General features: G+C 42.6%; 2 protein-coding genes across 3 annotated transcripts; both read left to right on the top strand.

The window, feature by feature from the left end:
* The first annotated feature begins 3210 nt into the window (after positions 1 to 3210).
* vcpip1 (valosin containing protein (p97)/p47 complex interacting protein 1) lies at positions 3211 to 13232 on the top strand. Its single transcript, XM_046052989.1, has 3 exons — positions 3211 to 6036; positions 10373 to 10459; positions 12090 to 13232. The coding sequence occupies exons 1-3, from the start codon at positions 3381 to 3383 to the stop codon at positions 12890 to 12892; spliced, it is 3546 nt and encodes a 1181-aa protein (XP_045908945.1). The 5' UTR covers positions 3211 to 3380; the 3' UTR covers positions 12893 to 13232.
* Positions 13233 to 19775: 6543 nt separating this feature from the next.
* Positions 19776 to 26279, top strand: dusp28 (dual specificity phosphatase 28). 2 transcript variants are annotated; one of them, XM_046053014.1, is made up of 4 exons: positions 19776 to 19997; positions 21427 to 21833; positions 23553 to 23682; positions 26079 to 26279. In XM_046053014.1, the coding sequence occupies exons 2-3, from the start codon at positions 21489 to 21491 to the stop codon at positions 23655 to 23657; spliced, it is 450 nt and encodes a 149-aa protein (XP_045908970.1). In that variant the 5' UTR covers positions 19776 to 19997; positions 21427 to 21488; the 3' UTR covers positions 23658 to 23682; positions 26079 to 26279. The 2 variants fall into 2 exon arrangements, with proteins under 2 accessions (XP_045908970.1, XP_045908969.1); XM_046053013.1 differs by having other exon boundaries at positions 23553 to 26279.
* Positions 26280 to 27836: the final 1557 nt, after the last annotated feature.

The following is a 27836-nucleotide window of genomic DNA, read 5'->3' as shown; positions in this document are numbered from 1 at the left end:
GAGCAATGTTGGTGTGACAGTGAGCCGACAAGAACAACACCAGGACCCTGAAACTGAAGCAGCTAAATGGAATTCAGCCCTATTTGATTTATTTTATGTACACCTGTGACATGTCAAAATGTCTTCTGTAGGAAAAACGCCTGTTACTGATAATCAGGATTTTGTGCACAGTTAAACTACTTTTATTACAATCTGATTTCTTTATCAAATGTTTCTGATATAATTACATATTTTAAAGCAGTTTAAAGCGAGTGTACAATCTGAATAATTTAGTTTTGCTACGATCTGAATGCTTGAACTGAAGTTTTCTTTGAACTCTCTTTGATACGTCACTGCTTTGGTCAAATTAATAAAAAGTATTATGAAGTTAGCGCTCAGTTTCTGTTATATCCCCTTGTTCTTGTTTCTTTTTCTGCCTCGATGCAGCTTGCTGTGCTCTTTTGTTGTTGTTTTCCTGAGGTATGTTTTGCACTTTATTGACCTGATATGTACGTATGTTTTTTTCCTTTTTGTAAAACCAGTGAAAAGAAAATTACAAAGAAGTCTTATGAAGTAATTTTATGCAGCAGCTTATTTGCTTAAACACTTTTTGAAAATGTTTTTCATTTTTAACACTGTCGAACCAAACCAGACAAATGTCCGTCTGTTCTGTCACGATACATTTAAAATTAATAAGTGATGTTTGTTAATAACTTTGATCACATGAATAATGACCACATATTCCTCTTTAAGGTGTTAGAAAGGCGTCACATCAATAAAATAAGCTCCTGCACCACAGCTGTGTGATGGATTTCAAACTACATCATGTGGCTGATTTCTGTTTGCTGGTTCTGACCCATCACAGAGAAACACCTCCACCCTGTGGTGAATCAGAGGAAGTGCAGAGGAGTCCAGATGATGATGCTCTTAACCTCTTATTTTACTGGCAAAATAAATACACGTTGACATCTAGTCTAGATGGTTGTTTAATACTAATTACAGGAAGTTTTTTGGAGTATCTTTAATAACATAATAATGTGTGGCTCCTTCTGAGGGGACCCCAGGTGTATGTGCATATATCTGGTTTATGTATGTATTTGTTTTTATTTTTGGATAATTTTAACAGGATGTGTTAGGTTTTTTTTATTTATTTTAGTTTGCCTTGCCATCCTTATCAGACTACAATGAGGACCACGATGGAAATACGGTTTTAAGTTTCTTGTTTTATCTTCAGCAGTTCTGGTGAATGTATTTTGTCACTGTGGATGACATTTTTATTGAGTCACTGTCAGATAATAAAAAATAAAATCAAACCACCACTTATAAAAGCTCAGACTGATACGTAATCATAGAGGTTTTATCATGTGACAAATTTCCTCCTTATTTCCTTCTCTTCAGTTCATCATTTAGCCTGCTTTCTTGTTAGACAACGCTGCATTGTAAAATGATAATTTAATTTGTGTTGTTGTGTCTAAATTGCTGTGCGTATATATAGGCTACAGTTGAATTGATAAATACTACCACAACATATACTGTTGTTCCTGCTAGTATACTTCAAATACTACCCCTACAATAGGTCATCGGCTCAAAACAGAGTGCCTGCTATTGCTACCAAATCACAACCTGCAGCAATAGCCAGGTAAATAAAAATAATACTTCTAAAAGGCTAGAAGTACTATACTACAATAGATTACACTCTTACCAATATCACTACACTGAAATACAGATCTGTAACGTGTTGTAATTTGCCTACATAAATGAATAAAAGCCACAGCAGTTGTTATTTTGGCCACTTCACCACGTTTAACATAAACCAGGGTTCTCAAAGTGGGGTCCAGGTACCCCCAGGGGCCAGTGAGGGAGTTCCAGGGGGTCTCCAGCAAAAAAGGGAATACTTTATTTTCGTTATAATTAGCACAGTGACAGAATGTCTGTCTATTTTGTTCATGGGTTTCATACACTTTCTTTAATAAAACATCTAAAAAATAAAAATCCTATCAGATACCCTGGGACAAAATCTTATCAAATGGGGGTCTGTGGGGTAATTTGTGTTAGTTTAGGGGTCCCTGATGTGAAAAAGTTTGAGAAGCACGGACATAAACTACATCACTTAGCAGACCCATGCAGATAGCTAGTGAAGTTTGATGCATATTCACAGACCAGAGTCCATTCAAAAATCAGTCATTTTGAGACTACATGGCTCAACAGTCAACATCTTTACATGTAGAATGAGCTGAAACTCATTTTCTGAATCGCCAACAGTCACAGAGTTTTCATTTGGCTGTAGATTCCAAAAACCCTAATAGTATTTAGTATTGAACTCTTTAATCCAATCATCTGCTACAGAATCACACCAGATGGACGTGAGCTGCGTGAATCAGATTTCCCCCAATATTTGATTGAATTAAACGCAAAATACATCATCATACATGCCGTTTTGATTAAAAGTCACTCAAAATCTATTTATTTAATACAGTTATTTGAGTTGGCTGTATTGGCCAGTAATGTTAGGTAAAGTATTCAACTGACATATTTATGAATGGAGTTTGGTGGGCGCATCTTTTCTCTCCAAGTTCCAGGTCCAGACAAGAACATCGTAACTCCATCCGTCCAAAGACCGAACACGCTGTGCTTACAGCAGCCGCCGGCTCCCCTGTTAGTTCGGTTTGTTTTACAGCCATTGTTTTAACCAGGGCCGAAGCTGTACAGATCCGTTAGCCTGCTAACAGCGCTGCTAACACATCCCGTGTTATTAGCCGAGGTTATTAGCAACACTCTGCTAACAGCTATCCAGCAGGCTAGTAACGTTAGCTAAGCTGGCCAGTTAGCTGCTGCTGTCATACAAACCACAATACACCACTAATCTGTAAAAGCACATGCAGCCAAAAAAAAAAAAAAAAGGATTTTAATAATTTTTTGGGGAATTTGGGAAACAACCCATCCATCCTGTCCAATTCTTCTGCCTTATACACTTCCTGACACAACAAAACGTCACTGCGGCGTGTTGCATTCTGGTCAATATAGTCCATTTAACTTTACCGTTGCTAATTTTAATCACTTAATTAAAAAATCGTGTTAAAATAAATACAGCAACTCTCATTTTCGTTTGTTTCCGACACAAGGGAATGTAAAAACGTAGTCGTTGTTTTTCTCTCGCGTAAATATTTAAAATTAATCACTCAGCACAACTACAAGTCCCACAAGAAGACGTCATGACGTAGTTACGTTTAGCAACGGTCAGTTGCTAAAGAGAAAAAGCAGCCGCTTCCGTGTTGTTCTTGTGTTATTCGGGCAAATATCAAGCGTTAGCAGAGTCTAAGCTCGCCTGACAGCCTCGCCGGAGTGAGACTAACATGGTTTTGTGAAGCTGACAGACAGTTTCAGCTTTTTTTGCACCGGAAATGTCGCTGCTGCAGAGCTCGAAGAAAAAAGACAAGCGTATTTTGTCTGGTACCTGCCCAGACCCGAAATGTCAGGCGAGGCTGTTCTTCCCCGCTTACGGCTCCGTTAGCATCGAGTGCACAGAGTGTGGTCAGCGCCACGAACAGAAGAACCTGTTAAATGTCGAGGAAGTGACTGATCCAGATGTTGTGCTCCACAATCTGCTCAGAAACGCCCTGCTCGGCGTCACCGGGGCCCCGAAGAAAGGCACGGAGCTGGTGAAAGTAATGGGGCTCTCTAATTACCACTGCAAGCTCCTGTCCCCGGTGCTCACCAGGTACGGGATGGATAAACAAACCGGCAAAGCCAAGCTGCTGAGGGACATGAACCAAGGGGAGATGTTTGACTGCTCGCTCCTGGGGGACAGGGCTTTTCTCATCGAGCTGGACCATGTTTCCACAATGGGCTACGGCAAGGACAGGTCAGGGAGCCTCATATACCTCCACGACACCCTGGAGGAGATCAAGAAAGCCAACGGCAACAGGGAGTGCCTCATCCCGGTCCACGTAGATGGAGACGGGCACTGCCTGGTCCACGCTGTGTCCAGGGCGCTGGTGGGCAGAGAACTGTTCTGGCACGCCCTGAGAGAAAACCTGAAACAGAACTTTAAGCAGAACCTGGACCGCTATAAGGCTCTCTTTCAGGATTTTATCGATGCTGCAGAGTGGGAGGACATCATCAATGAGTGCGACCCCCTCTTCATCCCGCCCGAAGGCGTGCCGCTCGGACTACGCAACATCCATATATTCGGCTTAGCCAACGTTCTGCACCGGCCCATAATCCTGCTGGACTCCCTGAGTGGGATGAGGAGCTCTGGCGATTATTCGGCCACCTTCCTGCCGGGGCTGGTGCCCGAGGAGCAGTGCAGCGGGAAAGACGGGAAGCTCAACAAACCCATCTGCATCGCCTGGAGCAGCTCCGGCCGGAACCACTACATCCCCCTGGTGGGAATCAAGAACACTGTGCTGCCCAAGCTGCCGGCCCGCCTGCTGCCGAAGGCGTGGGGCGTTCCTCAGGAGCTCATCAGGAAGTACATCAAGCTGGAACAAGACGGGAGCTGCGTGATCGGCGGCGACCGCAGCTTGCAGGATAAATACCTGATGCGGCTGGTGAACGCCATGGAGGAGGTGTTCATGGAAAAGCACAGCATCCACCCGTCGCTGGTGGCTGACGTGCACCAGTATGTCTACAGACGGACCGGCGTGATCGGCATCCAGCCTGAGGAGGTGACGGAGGCGGCTAAGAAGTCGGTGATGGAGAACCGGCTGCACCGCTGCCTCATCTGCGGCGCCCTCTCTGAGCTCCACGTCCCGCCGGAGTGGCTGGTTCCTGGTGGGAAGCTCTACAACTTGGCCAAGTCCACTCACGGCCAGCTGCGGCAGGACAAGAACTACAGCTTCCCCCTCAACAACGTGGTCTGCTCTTATGACCCCCAGAGGGACGTCCTCACACCAGATTATAAACTGAGCTCCCTCAACACCTGCAACTGGTGTCATGGCACGTCGGTGCGCCACGTCCACGGCAACGGGTCCGTGGTGTACCTGGACGGGGACAGAACCAACACCCAGTCCCAGGGAGGGAAATGTGGGTGTGGCTTCAAGCATTTCTGGGATGGGAAGGAGTATGACAACCTCCCGGAGGCCTTCCCCATCACGCTGGAGTGGGGGGGTCGGGTGGTGAGAGAGACAGTATACTGGTTCCAGTATGAGACGGACCCGACTTTAAACAGCAACGTGTATGACGTGGCGATGAAGCTGGTCACCAAGCACTTCCCGGGGGAGTTTGGCAGCGAGATCCTGGTGCAGAAAGTAGTCAACACCATCCTGCATCACACCGCCAAGAAGAACCCGGACGAATACAACCCGGTGTCCATCGACGGGGCTCATGTCCAGCGTCTCACCGACACCGCGGAGACTCAGCAGGTGGCGGACGCGCAGCCGCCCACTAAGATCATCCTGACTGGTCAGAAAGCGAAGACGCTCCACAAAGAGGAGCTGACGATGAGCCGAGCGGAGCGCAGCATCCAGCAGAGCATCAGCGAGCAGGCCCTCGTCACCCAGAAGAGACGGACTGACAAGCTGAAGCAGGAGCAGCAGAAGGGCCACGGCAGGACGTCTTCCCCCGGTGGGTCCCCGGAAACCTCGTCCTCTTCGGCGCCGGTCACGCCCACCAAATCCTCCTCCTCCCCCTCCTCGTCCAACAAGGAGAAGAAGATCCGCGTGACCACCAGTGACGGCAGGCAGGCCATGCTGACCCTGCAGGCCCAGACCACCTTCTCAGAGCTGCAGAGGAGCATCGCCAACCAGTTCGGCGTGCCGCCGCCGCAGCAGTGCATCCGCTACGGCTTCCCGCCCAAAGAGCTGGTCCCGCCGAAGGACGGCGAGGAGAACGAGCCGGTGGCGCTGCAGCACGGCGACAGGGTGACGGTGGAGATACTGAGGGGCCCCGAGGAGAAGAGCCCCGCGGCCTCCATACCCCGAGCCTCCAGCTCGCACTCCGCCCTGCACTCGGTGAAGAGCGAGGACGCCGTGACGTCCGGCAGGATGAGCAACCGGGAACTCCAGGACAACATTGACCTTGAGATGTCCTCCCTCTGTCTCCTAGCAACCTTGATGGGTAAGTGACATGTAGGCCGCCTCCCCCGAGGAACTGAGTTCAGACCTGAGAGCAGATTTCAAGACAAACAGAGTCCCGTTATCCAGGTGCTGTTTGGCAAGTCGGGCTAACGGTTCCTTTCTTTATCATTTTATCGATTCTCTTTTAACTTATCAGTGAAACATTTAGAGGAAACAGTCCGAGGATCCAGTCAGGTGATGTGACACTTAAAAGCTGAAAGCATTTTCACATTGGCTTTTTAAAATATATAAATGTTTGTGTTTAGTGTTTGAGCAGCAGATCAGATTCACGTTTCAGATCTCAGAATAGAAGTTTATGTCATATCTAAGTTTGACTGAGATGTAACATTGACTCAATATTGTGGTTTTCCGACTCGGACTAAAGTTAGTTCAAACCTCCACAGTGACTCTTTGACCGAAACAAGCATTTAAATTAGAACCAAATTTAACTTTTGATACCTCAAAGCTCTCTATAGCTGTGTCTTTTTTTTACATTTTATAGACTAGAAGCTAAATTGATCAGTAAAAGCATCAGTCTCATGTTCTGATGTTTTTCAGCAACATGAGAAGAAAATGTGTTTTATATCTGAGTGGTAAAGTGGCTGCAAATTACAGGCTGAAGCTTCTAAAAAAAAGCTTTAACGTATTTTAATTGTTGATTAATTTCCAGATCAATGGATTAGTTGTTTGCCTGTAAAATGTCCATCAGCGTCGACCCAAAGCTGAAAGAAACCAGAAAATATTCACATGTAAGAAGCTGGAATCTGATTTAAAACATTACTCAGACCTATTACATTGATTTTAAAAACAGCTGGCAATTGATTTGATAGTTGATGAATTAAATCAATACCTGGTCTGTATTAACAGAAAATAGTTTGCTGGAGCTTTTAGACATTAGTTTTAGTTGAGACAGTCGGCTCAGTGGTCACGTTTTGAAGCAGTAGTTCGCAGAGTCGGTTCATTTATTTAAGTCCGTCCTAAAACAATAATCAGGTGCTCATATTGACACTGAAACAGGTTTTTGCTTCCTGGCCGTTGAGAGATCCCTTCCTAATGTTCTCTCTCTGTGCTTAAAGTGGATATTCAGAAGTTTATCTGAAGTTAATGTGCGGCATCAGCTGTCTGATTAAATGAAACGGGTATTTTCCAAAGTTTTGGTCAAATTAAATTCAACCTCTGTGTTCCTGCAGCAGATCAACAAGTAAACACTGCACACAAAAAGGGACTTTTTCACTAAAAACACTCTAATATTTTCATACAGGACAAAGAAAAACTATTCAGCAACAAAGTCTTGGCTGTTCCTGTCAAATAAACACATAAATGAAAATGATGTTTATATTAACGTTCTGTTGATCGACTGATCATTTAATCAGCACATCGTTTCAGCTCGAAATGAAAATAACCGTTACGTTATTTACTACTTAATATTTCCCTTCCATTTTTTTTCTTCTCACTGAGAGTCTGGACTTAAATTTGTCTTTTCTAAAACTGTCTGTCGATCACTTGCTCATGTGAGTCTAATTGTCCAACTCGTCGTGTAAACTTCAGATTAAGAAACACAAAACGAGGACTGTAGATTTAGTACCTTTTGATTTGGGAAGATTATGAAGGCTTCTTTAAATGGCCAACATGACCAGGAGGATTATAGTGTGTGTGAAACCTGTTTCAAGTGTTTTAAAAACAGACTTTTTGCAAGTTAACTGGACCAGATGTGTCTTCATTTCAGTTTGCAACATCTGGAGTGAATCCACATCGGTTTAATGTTGAACGTGTTTGCGCTGCCTCTAATCTGATCCGGTTATTTCTCTGTCTGAGCAGCAGAGAGGCTGAGAGGACACTTGTTCCACTCTGCTCACATGCTCGTGTCCAGGTGCACAGCGCACATACGCGCTGCTTTGTGATTGGTCACAGCAGGCAGGTGAATAACAAACTGCAGGCATCGGCTGAGCGGCAGGTGATGCCCATCAGAGCGTCTGTTTCTGATCAGCTGCCCTGAACGCTACCAGAAAGTCTCTGTGTGTGTGTGCGCTCTCAAAGTGCTGACTCGGGCCTCTCGACCCCTCCCCGTCTCACCTGCCAACAGGGTCAAAGGTCGCGGCTGCGTTCAGATAAACAGATTCGGCCGGCCAACAGTCAGCGTCTGTCGATATTCAGGAAGGTTTCATCTGCAGTCTGAGCGCTCTGCAGGCCTGACGCTGCACTTCCTGTTAGAGCTCATGTTCAATAATCCTCCGCTCAGCAGACAGCGAGAGTCTTCACTGCTCCGTGTCCGTAGAGATGTTCAGACGCCAATATCTGATCTGCCTCGCGCTTCTCGAGCAGGAAATCTTTGCTGCTTGATACGTTTGGACAGAAGATGGATGTTTTATTTTGCAAACGTACGACGTGAGAGATACAAAACACGTGAATGAGTGAAAATGCAGAGTAAAAAAAATAAATAAATCACAAAGACGTTTTAATGAGGCCGTATTTATGTTCATTTTCAGGTTCACACTTTTTATTTAGGGCTCCTACTAGAATAGGTTTGCTTTAATGTAAGGCTTCCTGCTCAGCTGGAAACACCGCTGTAGCCGTCACAGGCGTTATGCAAATTTAGCGCGTTACGCAGTGGCGTCGATGAGTAACGGAAGAAAAGGCCGAGATACAAACGAGGCACCGTTTTCTGTTGGAGACTAATCCGTGAGCTTTGTAGCTTTGCAGAGCTTTCACACAAGCGAGTTGTAATGATTTTACCATCACAGCTTTCTTACAGCAGGGACATGTCTCTACAAATACCCAGCGGACGCTGAATTGTCCCCAGCAATAATTGTCAAAACAATTAAATGTAATTGTATTGCATTATTATTGTATTGTATTTTGCCTCAGTGGTTTGGTCCGCTGCCGACCTTTTTCAGACCTTCAGAGACTTTATTTCTAAAAGTCTCTCCACCAGCAGTGACATGAAATACCCACCCTTGACCGCGGGGTCTTATTTTTGACGTGGTGACGCCAGTAGACTCACATTAACAACAGCGTGTAGTATCAGAGGAAGTCAGACGGTTTTAGAAAAGACAAGTTTAACTCCAGACCAAATTACTTGGAAGGTAAATATAAAGTACCAAGTGAACGAACGGCTGTTTTCGTTTAGAGCTGAAACGACGTGTTGATCAACAGAAAATCAATTGCCAAAAGATTTTAAACGTTAATTCATCCTTTAAATTTATTTTCCAATTTGCTAAATTTGCTGCTGAGTTGAATGAAAGTAAACTGAGAATCAAAACAAATCTGAAGACGTCACCTTTGACTCTGGGAAACTGTCACCAACATTATTCATTAAAAACATGTCTTTTAATGAAAAAAAGAATTTTAATGGAAAAATATTTATTCCCTCTAAAGTCGTATCAGAAGATCAAAAGATATTTTGTCAAAATCATTCAGCATTAGTAGACGTGCCAAAATTGTCCCTGGCAGTAATTTGGATCAAAACAATAAAATATCAGCACGGTTGTTCGTCAGAAACTATTCAAACATTAAATTCAGTATTTAAGTAAATTTTCAGGCAAAAATACCAAACCTTTGTTGCTGAATTGTGAGAAATCAGCTGTTTGTCTTTGTATGATGGTTAACTGAATATAAAAACCTTGGCTTGGACTCTTCAGCTGCAATGTTCATTATTTAAAATATGCAGATTATATAACGGAACAAAAGGAGAAAACGTTCACACTGCAGAAGCTGGAAAGAGAACAGCTGTCGATGAATTAATCATTTAATTAACGCTTCGATTTAGTTGCAACCCCACTTAATATTTACCTTTTCCCTTCCAAATCATTGGATTAGAGTTAAACTGGTCTAAAACCTTTTTGGCTTTTAACCCCTTTTTAAAAAAGCTATTTCTGTGTCATCACAGGTTGCGTGTGTTTCTGTCAGGTGTGATTAATTTAAGCAGTTCAAAGAATTATTTGACTTTTTTGTTATTGCAGGGCTGAATAGTCTAAAGTTTTCAACAAAGCAAAGATTAGAGAGAAGTGAGATAAAAAGAAACTTGTGTTGTTTCCCGTCTTGTGACCCTTCTGATGGATCTTGTGACCCACTGAGGGGTTGCGACCTTCAGTTTGGGAGGTTTACTCACGGTGGCTGCGTGTGCGTTCACATGTGCTCACTTTCTGTTTTACTTCCAAATCAGTGGTTTCGCGCTGTCGGAGGTTTGTTTTAAACACGTCCGCCTGGGAGACATTCAATGCTTTAAAACTCAGCTGTCACCTCTGGTTTTATCTAAGGTCGGAACATTTGGGTTTTTCCAGTTTCAGCTGGTTCCTCGCATCATTTTGTGTTGACGCTTTCTCTCTTGTCTGTTCCAGGCGAGGACGTTTGGTCGTACGCAAAGAAGCTGCCGCACTTATTCCAGCAGGGCGGCGTCTTCTACAACATCGTCAAGAAAGACATGGGTACGTTTGTTTGCAGTAATCACCTGGTTTCTAAAATGGCGGTTACCGACCTGCCGCATATAAACACGTTTCTGCTGTAACCAGGACCCTGTTAGAATAATCCGGTTTCTTCTCATCCAGATAATTTGGTTCTTTGTTAATCCTGGATGAGGTTATCATGAATAACAATGCGTACAATAACTCTTATTTTGAAAAAAAGGGCAACATGAGTAGAGAGTTGAAACCATGATTACTGTGACGATGACATGGACATAAATCTCATTTTATATCATTTTATAAATCTCATAGTTCACACAGTGTGTCCACACTTTGATCACTGTTAAACTTTGAGATATGACCAGTGAGTCATGCAGGTGCATGATGGGTGATGCAGTTCTGATGGTGCAAGAGACGTTTCAGTGATTTAGTGGTCAACACAATACCAGTGAAACTCTACGATCCATTTCAAGAGCACGGTAAAATACAAAACAATAAATCCCAAGCAAAACAGCTGTGAAAGCTGGGAGAGGATTTTCCAGGACAGATTAGAGGTGTTGTTGTTGTTGTTCGGTTTATCCTGCAGGTAGCTCTTCATTATAAAAGTGTAGCTGTGAAAACTCCTCAAGCGGATCATAGAGATCTGTCAGTAACCTGCACGCTCTCTTCTAAATTCCTAATTACATCAACTCTGTTTCATTGTTGAGCAAACATCTCGGTCGTGATCCAGCCGAGTGTCAACAAGCTGCACTTGCGCTGGTTTGGACTGAAGGACTTGTTTCTATGAAAAATTATAATGTGGAGAACAGAGCCCGGGTTACTGCAGTGCATGTGACTGTTTTCAGTTACCTGTCTAACTGGATTCATGAGTTCCCTTGTGGTTTTGGTAATGTCTGAACACAGACTGGAATGAGTCCTCCGCAGTGACTCTTGCAAAGTTTTTGGTAGAGTCAGAAAGACGCCATCTGCTGGCCGCTTCCCGCTCTTTCATTTTTACAAGAAGGGATCTCTGAGGCCAGCATGGACTCACACAGAAACTGCCTCAGTGTAACAAAAGTCCCAAACTGAGTGCCTGAGTATTGTTTTAGGAGTGGAAATGTGCGAGTATAAGCACTATATTCAAACCTACAACGATTATTTTCATTCCGTCGACTAATCTGCTGACTTTTTTTCACTATTAATGGATAAATTGTTTAGTCTATAAAATGTCAAGAAATTGTGAAAAATGCTCAAAGAAATCTAATTTTTCAAGGTCTTCAAATCTCCAAAACCTAAAGACTCTTTATTTACTATCATACATGGCAAAGAAAAACAGCAGTTCCTCACATTAAAGAAGATGAAAGCAGCGATGTTTAACATCTTTGCTTAAAAAATTTAATCAATATAGTTATCGTTGCAGCTCTGTTCATGTTCTGTGGTGCTCGGGTGATTTTTCTTCAGTCAAGATTTAGTTTATTTCATATTCTAATGTCTGTAACTTTTAAGGTCTCTTAGTTCAGACCGACTTTTCACATTTAGGTCTAATGGAACGATGGACAGACGACGCTTCAGAAGCTCCCGGCCCTGATCGTTACGTTTGCTTCTCTTAACCTCCCTCATTGTTTTTGCTTGATCACTTTTGATTGAATTGTGTCTTTGATCTTCTCCCTGTCAGGCCTGATGGACGGGAAGCACTGCACGCTGCCTCATCTGACGGGGAAGACGTTTGTTTATAACGCGGCAGAGGAGCGTCTGGAGCTCTGCGTGGACGCCGCCGGGCACTTCCCCGTCGGCCCTGATGTGGAGGAGCTGGTGAAGGAGGCTCTGGTCCAGCTGCGCTCGGAGGCGGCCACCAGGGGCAGCAGAGAGGGGAGCCCATCCCACGGCGTGCTGCGGCTGGGCAGCGGCGGCGTTGTCCGTAAGAAGGAGCAGCTGCAGAACGTCACCGCCTTCCAGGGTAAAGGCCACTCTCTGGGCAGCTCTGGGGGCTCCTCCCCTCCAGAACACCGGCCTATCACGCGCCAGCACAGCAGCGGCGTGGACCTGAGCGCCAGCGTGTCCCGAGGCCCCCCAGACCTGTCTGATATCCCCGAGGACGCCACCAGGGAGCTGGTCCGCATGGCTCCGGGCTTCGTCACCATGAAGGACGGTCGTGGTCTGGACCCCAGCCTGATGGAGCAGCAGCGGAGGAAGCTGCAGGAGATGGTGTCGTCCATCCAGGCCTCCATGGAGCGCCACCTCAGAGAGCAGCAGCAGCAGCAGAGTGCCGCCGCAGCAGGGGGCGGGGCCAGCCAGGAGCTGACAGGCGGGACGAAGACGGGCGCGGGCCAACCGACGTCTACCGTCGACCACGAACCTCCAGCTGCAGCAGGCGCCACGGCGGCCGGCAAACCGGACAGGAAGGCGGAGGAACTGGAGGAGATGGAGAGTCAGGATGCGGAGCAGAGCAACGCCTTCGAACCCATGGATCACTCCTGATCACTCCTGACCCCCCCCCGCCCCAGCACCGCCCCGACCCCGCCCCCGCCTCGCCGGCACCTTCGGGCCATAACGCCTCAGGTCGGATGCTAAAGCTTTGGTCTTCATCGTGTTTCGTCGTCTTTACCGCATGACTAAAGAGCGAGCCGAGCGTCCTCCTCACCTCTCTGCAGACTCGGGCCGGGACGATAATCCACGAGGCGATATATTGAGACGCCCTCACAGTAACATCCCACTTCTGCCGCTGCGTGTGTGTTGAAACTCTATGCACTGTGGCACACGCTCTCTCACCTCAGCTGTCCACTCCACTCAGTAAATAATAAACACAACACATGATTGATTCCTGCTTTTCAGAGAGATCATTTTGCCTTTGTAGGAAACGTTTTGCTCTTCGGTTGACGATGTATCGTAAACGACTGTCTCGCAATTTATCGCAGAGTCGGATCGTCAGGATTGTATCTCTTATCCCTGCGATTCCCACCTGCGGACGTCTGGACTCGCACCGTAATCCGGGGCTGTGACAAGCGCTCGGGTTCACGCGTAGGACGCGTTCCTGTAGATAGAAGAAGAGTCTTAATCTGCCACCGAGAGGAGAGCTGCTGGACGCGCGGCAGCGTAATGTCCTGCAGACATGCTTCCTTCAAAGTGCTGCTCTGAAAAGTGCACCGGCTTCTGTTCGCATCGACGCCTTCGTTGCCAAAACCTGCTCGTCCGCCGTCCATCTGTCTGTCTGAGGACTGCGAGGATCTGTGTTCGCTCGCCCGCCTGATTTACATTTAGCGTTCTTGTTTTCCACGACACGGTGTGGGATTTGATGTGAAGCACCAGAACCCAGCTTCAGACCAGCCTGCGCCACCTGCAGGAAAAGAGTGTTAACGGTTTGTTTTTATTTAAAAAGTGTTAGTTTAGTTGACAAGAAGTCCGTTAAGAATATTTGATGTTGTTTAGAAAGCGTTTGTCCAGCAGACTGTAAAAAGTCCTGGGAAGTAGTGGCCACAACCAAATTTAAATTTCCTTATGAAAAGTATTTGATAATATAGTTTTATGTATAAAAAATAAAATAAAATACTGTCTGATATATTATTATCATCATGGTTTTGGTACTGACAGTATTAATCAGGCTCTAGCTGTAGGTTGACTTAGTTCTGTTATTTTCAATATCTGAACTATAAACTTACAGGTTGAGTGTTTATCTGCAGAACAGAAGACTATTTCTGCAGATAATTATTACCACGAAGACACATTTGTCTGACGGTCAAGTGCCTGAAAACGCTGCATGTGTCGCCCACTTCACACACGTTTAGAGGGAAGTTTCACTTTGAGTGCAGGTGAGTGTGACACATAACAAACACAAGCAAAACTTTAAAGAAACTTTTGTCGAAAACACTCGTCGCCTGCAGGTGGTCCTGCCTCTGCTCCGCCTGGGTTTCTTCCTGTAAATTAAAAGAGTGCGTACATTTAAACAGCTTCTCATTTTAACGAGGGAAAACAAATATGACCTCGGGCGTGGATGCACGTTTAAAGCTCTAAGCGAGCTGTTGGGAGATGTTGAATGCCAACAAAATAATAATAACGTTCGGCCTTTTGTTGAGTTTATTTTAGAATTTGGGAGAGAAAACTCCAGCTTTCAGGAAACAAACTATAAGAAACTGGAGGAAAACAATTATTTTCTAAGCAACCAAAGCTTAAAGGTGCAAAACTGCAGGCGTGTCTGATTCTGTTTGAGTGAATTAAAGAAGCCAGATCCACGAGGTGCTTCACGTCGAAAACCCAGAACACGAGTGGATCAGTCGTTTCACTCACTCAGTGCCCAAATATCAAAATGCTAAGGTTTCTTTAGTCGAGGACAACCCGTCATTTCTTTTTTCTTCTACTTTTAGTGGGAGGTCGGAGGTTGATTTAATGATTACGTGTGATTTCTCTGTGGGACACGAGCTTCACCAGGTTTCTTCTTTTTCTTTGCTCTGAAGCTGCGGCCACATCCCCCCCCCCCCCCCCCCCCCCCCCCCCCCCCCCCCCCCCCCCCCCCCCCCCCCCCCCCCCCCCCCCCCCCCGCTCAGCAACACTGCCCTGCACGCACACCTGAATGATCACAGAGTGTTGGACTGTGTGAGAGTGAACGTGATGGTGAAACCCGCTAGAATAATAACTTGGTGTGTCCGTGTTTCTCTGCAGAAGTGAACAGGGGAATATCTGCAGCACTGAGGGTGTCATGTGACCGTACCTTTACCTGTCATTGGTTCATTGGCTTCATGTTTAATAACCTCCTATATAAAAAAAAAAGAAGAAGCGGCCAAAGATGAACAAGGTTCAAGTTTAAACACAGGGTGTGGAGCTGAGAGGAGTCTCCTATGCAAAAAGAAATTTTCACCAAACTTCCAAAAAACAGAGCAGAGAGGTTGGACGTTAAATATCCACAGAAATAAAAAATGAAGACTCTTCTCTTTGGTTGTCACGCTGCCGAGCGGCTGCAGACGTCTTTACAAGCATGTCGTCACAGTTTAAAGCTCCAACACGTTGCTTCACTTTGAGCTCATGAGCAGCTTTTCTTCATCATTTTGGACTTTATTGTTTACATTTATACTCGTCACATAAATAAGCTAACGCAGGGACACGTAGCAGAATACACCGTGCGGCCAAAAGTATGTGGACAGCCCTGTAGTGCACATTCCCTCGGGTGCTCGTGACTCACAGGGTGTGTCCAAATTCTTTGGGGGGGGGGTTTGCAGCAGGATAAAAGAGTCTTTGTCTTCGTTAATGCACTTAGTGTAGGTTTTATTAAACTCAATTTTCATGCTCTATTTTTATTCTTGGTTTCTGCCAACGACTAACAACACTTTGAAACACTCAGTTTTTAAAATATGTTTTCTACGAGGACGGTCAGCTTGCTCTTTGTCAGCGTTTGACTTTTTCGGATGTAATGAACGAGACATTTTGAGAGTTCTTGGGAGGCAGAAAAGTGTTTTTGATTCTGCACGTGGTTAAGAAACGCGTGCATGCGTTTTGTTTTTGCACTGATTTATTTATTTTTTTTTTATTCTCGAGGGAAAAAGCAGCTTAAATCCACGATTCATTAAACCCAAATATCCAAACGAGACGGCGGAAGAGGCTGAGCGGAAATCAGCTGTGGGTGGTTGATGAGGATACCTCCTGAAGTTGTGATTCGATGCTTATAAAGACCTCTGCAGCTGTTCTCCCAGCATCCTTTGTGCACAACGATCCCTTTTAGGTCTCGATTTAAGAGCAGAAGGTTCAGTGTTCAGGCGCCTGAACTATGAAGCTAAACAGTTTGACATTTTGGGAAATACGCTCGCTCTTCTTCTTGCTGAAGGTTAGATGTTGTCTCGGGTTAGCTTAGCTTAGCATAAAGACTGGAACCAGGGGGAAACAGCTAGCCCAGCTTTGTATAAAGGTAACAAAGCACCTTCTATCTCGTTTGTTTAATCCTTAAAACAAACCGTGCTGCACTACAGACTTTATGCTAAGCTAAGCTGCGAGCAGTAGCAACATATGTAGTACACACAGGCGTATTTCCCAAAATGTTGAACTGTTCCTTTAAAGACTGAAAGCTAGTTTACATTTTTGTTGCCAACAAAATGTTTTCCATCTCCACGTTGCTGTAGGAACGACGTGGTGTTCCGTCAGGCCTTAAAATCAGTTTATTTTACAGTGAGGATCAGTTTGTTTGATGTTTTACTGTTTTTACCTCAAACTCCTTTAATTTTAACTTGTTTGACCCTAAAAATCTTTTATTTTGACCTTTTTTTTGTTGTTGTTTTGTGGTTTTTTTGACGAGTCTCAAAATGTGAAGCGCGGTCTTTTTGTTTTTCGGCTCTCTTTGAGGTTTTATTTTTAGCCGTTGAGGTGAACAAATGTGAGAATCAGCACTTTGATTGAGGTAAAAAACTAAATAAAGAGGGAATGTTAGCGTAGCATGCTCATATTAGCTGCACCTGAATCATCATCATCATCGTCATCAGCCGGAGAGGAAAGCGGTCGCTCGCTCGGACGAATCAAAAGGAAGGAAAGTTCGCTCGGATGACACTGCTGTAACAGATATGAAGTTTTTCTTTGCTGTACTAATGACATGAATTGTAATCCAGTTGTATAATAGTATATATTGTAGTATATTTGGACCTGTACATAAACGACAGAAACACAGATTCACTTCTCTTTTTTTTTTGTTTGTTAACTTCTCTCTGGTTTGCTAATAAAATGTTGATGATACACGGCTTCGACATCGCTGTTTGCATGTGTGATGACTTTTCAACCCTGACAATAAAATCACTTCCTTCACTTGTTTTTGTATTTTGTCGTCACTGACAGATTTTTCCGTTTGTCTTTTCCATGTTTGTACATCAGTGTCGTCCATTTTCTGACCGTGTCGGTTTCAGTTTATGTGTCAAAGTATTGCTGGGCGAAGACAATAAATTACTGTCATCAAAAAAATGTGTTCACATATAGTTCAAAATGCTATTTTTTATGGGATTTTTGCATATATTAGATGCATATGAATCAAAGGATGCCCAATGATTTATATATATCTGTGCCGTGCTGCTAATGCTAACAACAGCCTAAACAACAGCAGTCAAACTGCATGTTGAAATGAACTAAAGTTAATTACAGTTCTTTAAAAAAAAAGCTCTGTATTCCTGTCAGGATTGTTTCTTCCAGATGCTACATTAAACTTTTATCATTTATATATATATATATATATATATAATTCAAACAGGAATCACCACAGGACTATGTTATATTTTTGACACAGATTAATGTAATGGTTGCCCCATAAGTAGGGAAAGTAATAAACAAAAAACTATTAAAATAAATAGAAAAATTAAATAAACAATGAAAAAAATTTAAGTAAAAAAAACAAACATTACAGCACATAAAAATCTGGTTAAAAGTTTGTGAAGGAAGATTAAATAAATTCTACTTTATAAATTTTTATTCCTGATCATTAGTAATCGGGTCACAGAACACAGCGAAACACCTGAAACGTTTCCCGCCGCTCGCTGTGTCTCACAAACCTGCAACCATCCTCTGGCCACATATTTCATTTAAGTAGACTGAACGGCTGAATCAAACAGCTGAGTGCTTTAACTTTGTAAAACCAAAGAAATGAGGGATGACGAGTATTTAACTACAACCTGTGGAGGAAACAACACTGACAGACACTTCACCTGTTGTGGCTAATTCTGCTCAGGGCCGTTTCCAGGCTCTTGACACATCGGGGCCTTTGCCCAGCCCAGAAAACTTTCATGTTTTCACCTGTTTTCCAGCTTCAGAGCGTCCTGGAGCAGAGAGAAGGTCAAACAGAGGGGTATCTCTGAGGGAGGACACAGAGCGACGACTGTGTCATGTTATTCTCTCGCTACTTTACACTGTTAACCGTTTCTGTAGCAAATACACTGACGGACAACATTTATATTTAAATGTTTTGATTACAATTTCGCTGGGGACAATTCAGTGGTCACTGACAAGCCCTGAAGCTGTGAGCAATGCTCTCTCTCTCTCTAAATGCAGGCAGGCTGAGTAACCACGTGAACTTCAAACAAAATCTAGTAACATTACTGCGAGTAGCCTCCGTTCTTCCAGGCCGCGTCATGAGGATTATTGCATTATGGAAAATATTTTTGTTGCTGTTGTTGAGCTACATTCAGAAAAATGACCTGGCGACCCCGATAATTCTGCTAACCGTGCTAACCTACTGTAGAACTGACTGTTGGAGAGACCTCAAAGTCTACCTGCTAAATTAGTTTCAAGGTTTTTACTTTTTATTGTCATTAGTATCAGTTTTGAGAATCGATTAATTAAATAATGAAGCAAAACTATTGTCTCCAATGAGAGGATCCTCAGCTTTTCTCTGACAGCAAACTTGTTTTTCATTAATTATTATAAACTGAATTTAATTTCTCGGGCTGTTGATGAATATATAAGTTCTGGAAACTTGTGGACAATTTTTCATTCCTTCTTCAGATCTGAGGTTGACCTGATCTGTCTGGAATTTTTTATTTTCACGTCAATTTACTATAAAAATTCTGTCAAAACGTAAAAGATTGACTCGGTGTCAGGATGGAAAACAGATCATTTTGAAGCAGACTATATTTTATTATTAAACCTGCAGGAAATCTCTGAGATGGTCGGCAGTATCATAATTATGGGGAAATATCATGTTCATGCATGCAAATGGCAAAAGCAGAAACCCTCGTTGATTTGTTTCAGGAATGAATTAAAGTTTTATTTCTCTTCTCTACAAGTATTACGGATACCCAGGGCATTAAAAAGCGCCGCCAAGGGGTCTTGACCGAGTGTCCATATGTGAAGACTCATGAGTGAGAATGTGTTGCTCATAACGACACATAACAGAGTCGGGTATAATCTTTTTTTATGTTTTGTATTTCTGAAAACAAAAACAAAATGTGCCACTGCACTCCTGCCGCACCCGCCACGTGCGAAGTCGATTGGATGAACGGTTCTTGACATAACCGAAATAAAAACAGACACACGTCTGGCTCTCAGCTCCAAGCCCTCGGTTCCGACTGAAGATGTAAATCTGAACAGATTTATAGTTTTTATATAGTTTAATTTCCTCATACTGCTGCTGCACAATCAAACAACCAGGAGGAAATAGTGCATTTGTTGTGGTCTATTTTCAGCAGCGGATGAATCCACATGTGGTGCTACACAAACAATGTGACACGAGCGCAGCAGTGGGGCTCACTGGTGGGTTTAATAGTTTCTGTGGCTCAGAGGAGACATCAGCATGTTGTGTTGTCTACCACTGGAGGGCGCTGTACCCGGGAACACGTTACTATCCTCACCGTTTTCCACCTGTTCATGTTTCACTCGTCAGTCATGAATCTGAGCAGCTTTAGGACCCAGAGCAGAGCAGCTGTCAGAGTCGTCCGTGCTGTAAATATAGCAGCGTGTGTGTGTTTGGATCGGAGCAGTTGGGGGTCATGAGGAGATCTGAACAGACCGGATCAACCTGACCGGCTCCGTCCTCAGTCTGCAGGACCAGAAACAGGAAACACCTTCCTCTAAAACCCAGAGAGAGAGAGAGAGAGAGAGAGTTGACCTGAAGATCAGCTGGCAGCTGCTGGTGAGTCTGTCTGTCCTTGTGAGGGGGTGAGGCGTTCACTGACCGCCGCCTCTGTAGGTTCACTGTAGATCTGTTCTTCATAGCAGGCACGAATGTTTGATTCATAATGTTATGTATATTTGATCCTGATCTTTATTACTTTGTGTGTTTAAAAGCTAAAATGAGTAAATAACAATTTAGAAAGAGCAAGAAAAAAGCACAAACACATTTCTTACAGTCTCAGGTTGCTTCAGGTGAGACGCTGAAATGTGGTCCAGAGAGTCCCGTTAGAGTCACAGATCCAGGAGTCTGAAGGTTTGTCCAAACGCCACCTCACAGCACAGAGCTTTATAATACTGAGAGAGAAGATTTTACAGCTCTGAAAAATGTCACGGTGGATGTAATTTTATCTTGAGTTAAAGAACAGAGACTCGTTCATGTTAATAGAGATAATCTACCAGGGATGTGCACTCACAGGACTGTCTAATGCAGCACCTCGCAGGATGATGTCACACTGCCGTACAGCAAAAGTTTGGTTTGGTGTTTTTACAGGTTTATTTTTGCATATGTCTGTTTTCATGGTCAGTTTGACCAAAATGCCAAAAAACCATCAGATGACAGGAGAGAGAGAGTCTAATAAAAGCTTGAATGGTTAAATTTATTTATCCATAGAAACATGCAAACAGAACTCTGATCCTGTTAGAGCCTGTCCGAGATGGGATCTTTAAGACTAATACCGATTTTTATTTTTGAGGATTATAAAATCCAATATTCCAAATGATCGCCAGATATTCTTCTCTTTTTTTTAACATGAACAAAGATTAATCCTAACGTGTTCTGTAGTTATGAGACCTCACCAAGATAACATGATATAATGCAGTTTAAAAAGATATGTAAAATGTGTTTTGTGTGTTGCCAACAAGGGGAGTTGCCGAGCGCCCTCTGGTGGACAAACGATGCAACAACAACACTCGTAACATGATTGAAGAATCCGTTTTCTGTCTCCGTTTCTTTTTTTAATTGTCTTTTATAGGCTGTTGTTTGTTCAATAATAAAACAGTTAAAAACATTAACAGAATTGTCCAAACAGCTCAAAGCAAACTACGATTAAAATGAAATAAAATCTTTACGTCTTCCTTACAAAGTTGCATCTGCTGTTGGATAAAAGAGTGAGAGAACCTTCTTTTTAGTCTGGATCTTAAAATCTAAAAAGAAATAAATTCACACTGATATTAAATTGCAAAAACAACTTAACATTTATTTTTACCTGAGAAAAAGAAACAGACATATTTACAGTGCAGTGAAGTGCACATGCTGAGTTCTGAATAAAGTAACTTTATAAAAAAATGTAATCAGGTTGATCAACTCTTTAATTAGTAACTGATTGTCTCAGCAGTAGATGTTCCTACTGTCAAGTAAAAAAAGCTCACCTGCTTCTCTGTCTGACCAGGTGGCAGATACCTGTGGACGTCAGCGCCTGAGTAAGGAAGCCTGTGAGGGTCAGTTCTCAGGATGCTGCAGCTGTGTAAAGTCACCAAGGCCGTGTTCATCAGTAACGCCCGCTCGGCCTGCAGCGACGAGCTCATCCAGCAGGAGGCGGTGACGCTCTGCATCAACGTGTCCAAGCAGCAGCCGTTTCCCTCCGCCGGCGTCAAGAAGCTGCAGGTCCCGGTCTACGACGACCCGTGCGAGGACCTGTACAGCCACTTCGACCGCTGCGCCGACGCCATCCAGAAGGAGGCGAACCGCGGGGGACGCTGCGTCGTCTACTGCAAGAACGGCCGCAGCCGCTCCGCCACCATCTGCATCGCCTACCTGATGAAGCACCGCAAACTGACTCTGGGGGAAGCAGTGCAGGTGAGCCAGGTGGAGGTCACACCTGCGGGTAACACTCGGCGAGGCGACACCTGAGAGTCTCCTCTGTCCACCAACCACAGATGTTTAAACCTCCTCCATGTTTGTTTACCATGCTTTGGGTATTTTCACCAGTCAGTAAACAAAATGAAGTGTGATCCAAATATGTTTAACAAAATGTTCATCTTAGCAGAGTAAAATGTTTCTGGAGGGGAACTTTAATTGAAAAATCCGAGTCTTCAAATTAAGGCGATCTTTAGACGAGACGTCTTTTTTTACATTCACAAATTTTCATTCAGTCATGTTATGACTCACCGATAATCGTGAGTCATGTTATGACTCACGATTATCGGTAAACGATTCACTTTCACTAAAAAACGTATTAAAACCGTGACGATGTGACGTTTGTTCCAAACAAACACGTTTCCTTACATGTGCAGAACAGGATGTTCAGGCGCCTCTGCAGCACATATTTTACCTTCATCATTAAACTGCAGCTTCTGGAATTTGGATATTGTGATTTTGAAAGTATTTCGATGACTTGAGCAGCTCTCATATGCAGTAATAACACGGGTGTCACTAAGGAGAGCTGCCGACCTTTAGGCGACACAGATCCGGCTCCAGCAGCTACAGATTGTTACTATCCGCTCAGAACATCTTGAATGTTTTTCAGACTTTTCTGCAAATTTTGCTGTTTTTTTAAACTTTTATAACTTTTATTCAGATCAGAGAAAAGAAAAATCATGACATCGCACGTCAGCACTGGGCTGTTAAATGTCGGGAGCTGCAGGTGCAGAGATCCAACGACCCCACAGAAACGTGTAAAACCTGCTGTTTCTAAATACATACTTTAATTTAGCAGAACGATGAGAGATCATTAGAACATTTGAAGGTGTCTCACTGTTCTCTGATCTGCTGTTCAAAGCTCAGAAACAACAGACTGTTTAATCTGAAACAGCAAGTCTGCTGAAACTGAAGCTTGTTTTCAGGTCGCGTATCGATTGCCAAGGTGCCCTGGAGCGGCACGCTGACAGCAGCTGCTCAGTGGGTCTGTATTTATGCTCCAAATTAGTGATAGACAGATTAATCTGGCCGATATCTGACATTTTGAGACAATCGGCAACGGCTGATACCCGCAGTCACAAGGCTGATATATCATCCTAAATGTCAGCAGATCTGATTTAACAGCATGACTGGCTAGTGTTGATATCAGCATTAAATATCCTGCTCTCTAAATATCGACATCAGAGAAAAACACGTAAACACTTCTCAAAATGACCAAATGTTTGACTTGTGTTTTTGTAATATTTTTGATTTCCCTTCATGAGTCCTCCTGTAGCTGCATGTTTTATATTCTGTCTGAGCTTCTGCATGTTTCAGTTAATGTTAAAATAATGCAGCATTCAGTCCATATTCCTGTTAACATTAATATTTTGTTGCCTTGTATGTTTTGTGTTTTGACTAGTGTAGTATAAACATGTTTTTTCACTAACATTAATATTCTCATTACTTTTTATTTCTTATTTTTTCTGCATGTTTAATCTTACATTCTCAGTGACTGTGGAACATCTGTCCAGGATTACAGAAGAAGAACAGTAACTTTATTTATTAATGTGCAACCTGAATAAATTTCCTCAAAATAACAACTTCATTACCGAGTTTAAGAACATTCATTAACAAACATTCAGTATCTCAACACTTGTTGCCGTTTTCTTTCCCCAGAAGGTGAAGACGGCTCGTCACGTGATCGATCCGAACCCCGGCTTCCTGTCTCAGCTGCAGCGGTACGAGCAGGAGCTGAAGAAGAGACGAGGAGAGACGGACTGACGGACACAAACCAGACAGCCGGCAGGTGAACGACGTCCTCTCCGTCCACCTTCACTCTGTCTGTTCTGACTGAATGGACACGAAAACCCAGACAGACACAAACTACTTAAATTCACTTCTTTTAATGGGTGTGAAAATAAGAATATTTAACAAAACATTATATAATAAGTAGAGAGTTGCAGCTACTTCACATAAATCAGAAACAGTTAAAAGGCCGAATTCTGTGAAATAACTCAAATAGACTGAAAAGAAAAGAGACAATAACTCTTCAAATAATAACTTTATTCGCACAGCACTTTTATTTACATGATTACAAAGTGATTAAACATAAAATAAAAAGACAGTGTCCGTAAATAAAGAACAGAAAAGTAAAATAATATCTGTGAGATTTTAAAATGTGTGTTTTTATCTGATGTTTAAATAAATGTAAACAGTAGTTTATTCTACAGTTTGGGTGCCATGACAGTAACATGTAAACTTAAAACTGGTTTCCATAAGTGCTCAGTAGGTCAGAATTATTATCCTCTCCACACGCGTAGTGTTATTGCAAGTAGTTGAGGAGTATTTCTAATCAATAATCAGTTTCAACAACAAGCAGCTGAAGTGAAAATAAGTCAAACTCAGAAAAACTGGAGGCCGATCTCATAATTCTGACTTTTGCTGCATCATAAGTGTCCTAATGTCGTAATTAGATTAGAGATTAAGATTTTTAATAAGTCACTGAGGCCTGAGCTGATTTAATGAGCCGGTGATGTCATGCTTGTGATCGCTCAGGTGCAAACAGCTCAGACCTCCTCCGAGTCTCTGCGGGTTCAGGAGCAGCACAGATGCATCCGAACTATCAGTGTGACGCTAAATAAACTGGTGTCAATAAAACCAGGTCCCAGATTACAGCGTAACACCTGGTGTCTGGTAAATTATCGAAGCTTTGTTCTTAAAAACGACAGACAGAAGTCAGAATTATGAGATGAAGTGTTTTTTTATTTTGGTGAACGCTCTTCTGTAGAAACACGACAGCTGGACTGATGTTACAACCTGAAACAGCTGCAGCCTCCAAACACTGAAGCTCCTGATTCAGAACTAATCAAATCAGTAAGATAAGATGATCACAGTTTAACTGGGAGACAGTTAAACTACAAAGAACAGTGCAATTAATATTAATTATTTACATTAAAATGAAACCTTTTTTGTTCATCTTTACTGATATAAAGACCGAGGAGGGAGCTAGTGTTGTAGCTTTTGTCAGATTGATGGATACGATGTGAAAACGGGCAGAAAAACGTTCAGTTTTTACTTTTCTGACATCTATCGACCCGAATCTGTGAAACATCAACTTTTCTTTGTGAATCTACAGAACTGGCTCGACTATAAACCTTGAATCTGTGCTCCAGTGGCTCCTCCTGAGCTGCATCTGTGTAAAGCATTGTGATTGCAGTTCCACCTTCTACCTCTAGATGGAAGCATTTCCATAGAAAATAATAATGCAGTATAATTAGAGTACATATATATATATAGAGAGAGAGAGAGAGCGAGAGCTGCGTGAACTGGAACCATCTGAACCATGAAGAAACGTGTTCAGCTCAAACAGCTTTTACAAATCTCCACAAAAAGAAACCAAACAGTAAAACGTCCTGATTCTGAGATGTAACGTTAAATAAAAGCAGATTATTAACAAAGGCCACTTCATGTAAAAGTACTGCATTCAAAACTTTAAGTAAAAGTATTATCAGCTAAATGTACTTATAGTGTAAAAGTAAAATGTCAGTGTTTCCTTATTGTATCTGATTGTGTAACGTTGAGCTGATTTTAACTCCTTTATATCCTGTTGGGTAGTTTTATCTGCAGCAATGCATCATGGTCTAAAACGATTGTGTGACGATTTTCTACTTAATCTAAGAGGGATTTAAATAGTTAATTTAGCTTAAAGGACAATTTCTGTCTTTTTAAACCACCGGCGTCTTCCTGCAACAACTCCAGTGAGAATTGTCTATTTAAAAACCTATTTTTAGCTTTTGGTAATGATGAATTTTAAACAATTTCATCAGCCAGAATAAGTGAAAACTCTGGAGTGGGTAAACAGGATATTTGGCTCTGAAATGACCGACAGCAGAAACCTTTTAAAATAAAATGATGGTACTTTTTGTACCAAGTGTGGATTCAGTTATGAGTTCCAGTTCATGCTCTTTGATGCTTCTTTAGTTTTAGAAGTTAACTTAATTCAACATACTATATAAACGATCAACTCTAATAAGCCTTCAAATGTCTTAAACTGCGCTGCACTTAGTAAATTAAACAAAGCTCAGGTTAAAATAGTTAGAAACGTTATTGTTAAGTGTATTTGTAGTAAACTAATGCAGCATAAAGTTACTGCAGGAACAAATGTGTTGATACATGAACTGTGTGTGTGTTTGTGAATCTCAGGTGTGTCTTCTTCATGTTGTGGTGCTGCCATTTAGAGCTGGATTAAAAGCAATAACTAATTAGACCGATGTCGTTTATAAACCACATCACACCTCTAAGTGTTTCAGTGAGGATGTGATGATTAAACTTAAGCACATGTGGACACATCGGGCCTTTAAGACTCTGCTGCTGTAAACATAAAATAAAGTTATGTGTTCATCAGCTGTGTGTACTTTTGTGAAGTTAACTTTTGGGTTAAATCATTTATGAGACTGACATCAGACCAGATGTCCTTACAGTTGAGGGTCTCCAGACTTGTCTAAGGTTGCTTCAATGGCAACCTTTTCAACTCGCCTTCCACGGGTTTGCCTTTCGTGACTAACGGTGCTTCACGTGCTCCTCAGACGGTTCTTCCGAAGTCAGAATGTGGATACGACACGGACGCTGCCATAAATTACGTGTTGGATCATCATCAAAGTACGCTGAAACAGTTTGAAGCTTTCTATTACAAAGGGATTTTTGTCCCAGAGTTGTTACTGCACCAGTATAGTACCTGAAACCACTCAATTATAACTTGTACTGCAAATACTGCTAATAAATAACTTTCCTAGATAATCAAAGTCACTCTACATGGACAGCAAACTACCCGTTATAACCTAAAACCATAACATGATTCTGCATTAATCAAACTTTTCTAATCATCAACCATGTTGTCCAACATGTTTCTACGTTTAACGTTTCGGCAACTCGTGTAAAAAAAAATGGGAACAAACCTTGACGGTAAAGACTCATCAGGAGCAACGCCACTTGTTGCTTGTATAAACTGAATAAACAAACATCTTCTTTTCCCCAACAATTGACATTATTTTGCAACCTGGTGAGGCCAGAAACCTACAGAGGGGGAATTCCAGAAACTACAGTAATGTTATCAAGTCCTACATCGCCTGCTATCCCATAATGCTTTAAGAAGTGATTCTTAAATAAGAAGGGCTGAACTTTGCGTGGAGTTTCAACACGCTCTGGTTGAAGCAGGCTGAGGCCGACCGCTGATTTACACCTTCAACACGTTGGATTAAAGGATGTTAGATACGCATCAGTTTGAATCAGTACAGCTGGCTGTACGAGCCAGCTCACATCTCGCTCATGCTTCATGTGTTTTTCTCCAGTTTTACTGTGTAACTACAGTTATTATGTTTTGGGCTCTACACCTCGGTACTGTGGTTCAACACTTCCTGTGATTGTACTGAAGCAGGGAACCCTCAGGATTCTCAAAGTTAAATTTAAGACCTTTTTAATGAAGTTTAATACCAACTTCACTGCCGTTTAATGGAAAATCTATATGAATTTTAAGCTGGAGAAAATTATTATTTACAAAGTTACCTGAATTTAATAGGACATTTTATTATAATACTAACATTCATATTTAACAAACTATAGCTTTTTGTGTTTGTACTTTGATAACATACAATGTGAATCAAGGACGTCACTTTGTGCTGAAAAGTGGTGGGGACATAGGGGTTCAGATTAGGGGTGTGACGGTACACTTAGCTCACATGCACGATGCACAATATTGGGTTCACGAGAACAAGACAAGAAGATATTTTAACACTATTTTGATGAAATATTCAATGCTGAAATATATATATGGGAGGTCTGGGGTCAACCCCTAGAAAATTTTGAGCGCTAAAACCTTAATTTCCTGCATTCTGGAGACATTTTCTGCACCAGTTGATGGTAGAATTGTCTTTATTTATATAAAGTGAAACAGAAAATTCAGGT

The sequence above is a fragment of the Micropterus dolomieu genome, linkage group LG06 (genome assembly GCF_021292245.1).
Source record: "Micropterus dolomieu isolate WLL.071019.BEF.003 ecotype Adirondacks linkage group LG06, ASM2129224v1, whole genome shotgun sequence".
NCBI lineage: Eukaryota > Metazoa > Chordata > Actinopteri > Centrarchiformes > Centrarchidae > Micropterus > Micropterus dolomieu.
Note: the sequence above shows the minus strand (reverse complement) of the source record. Positions and strands in the feature narration are given on the sequence as shown.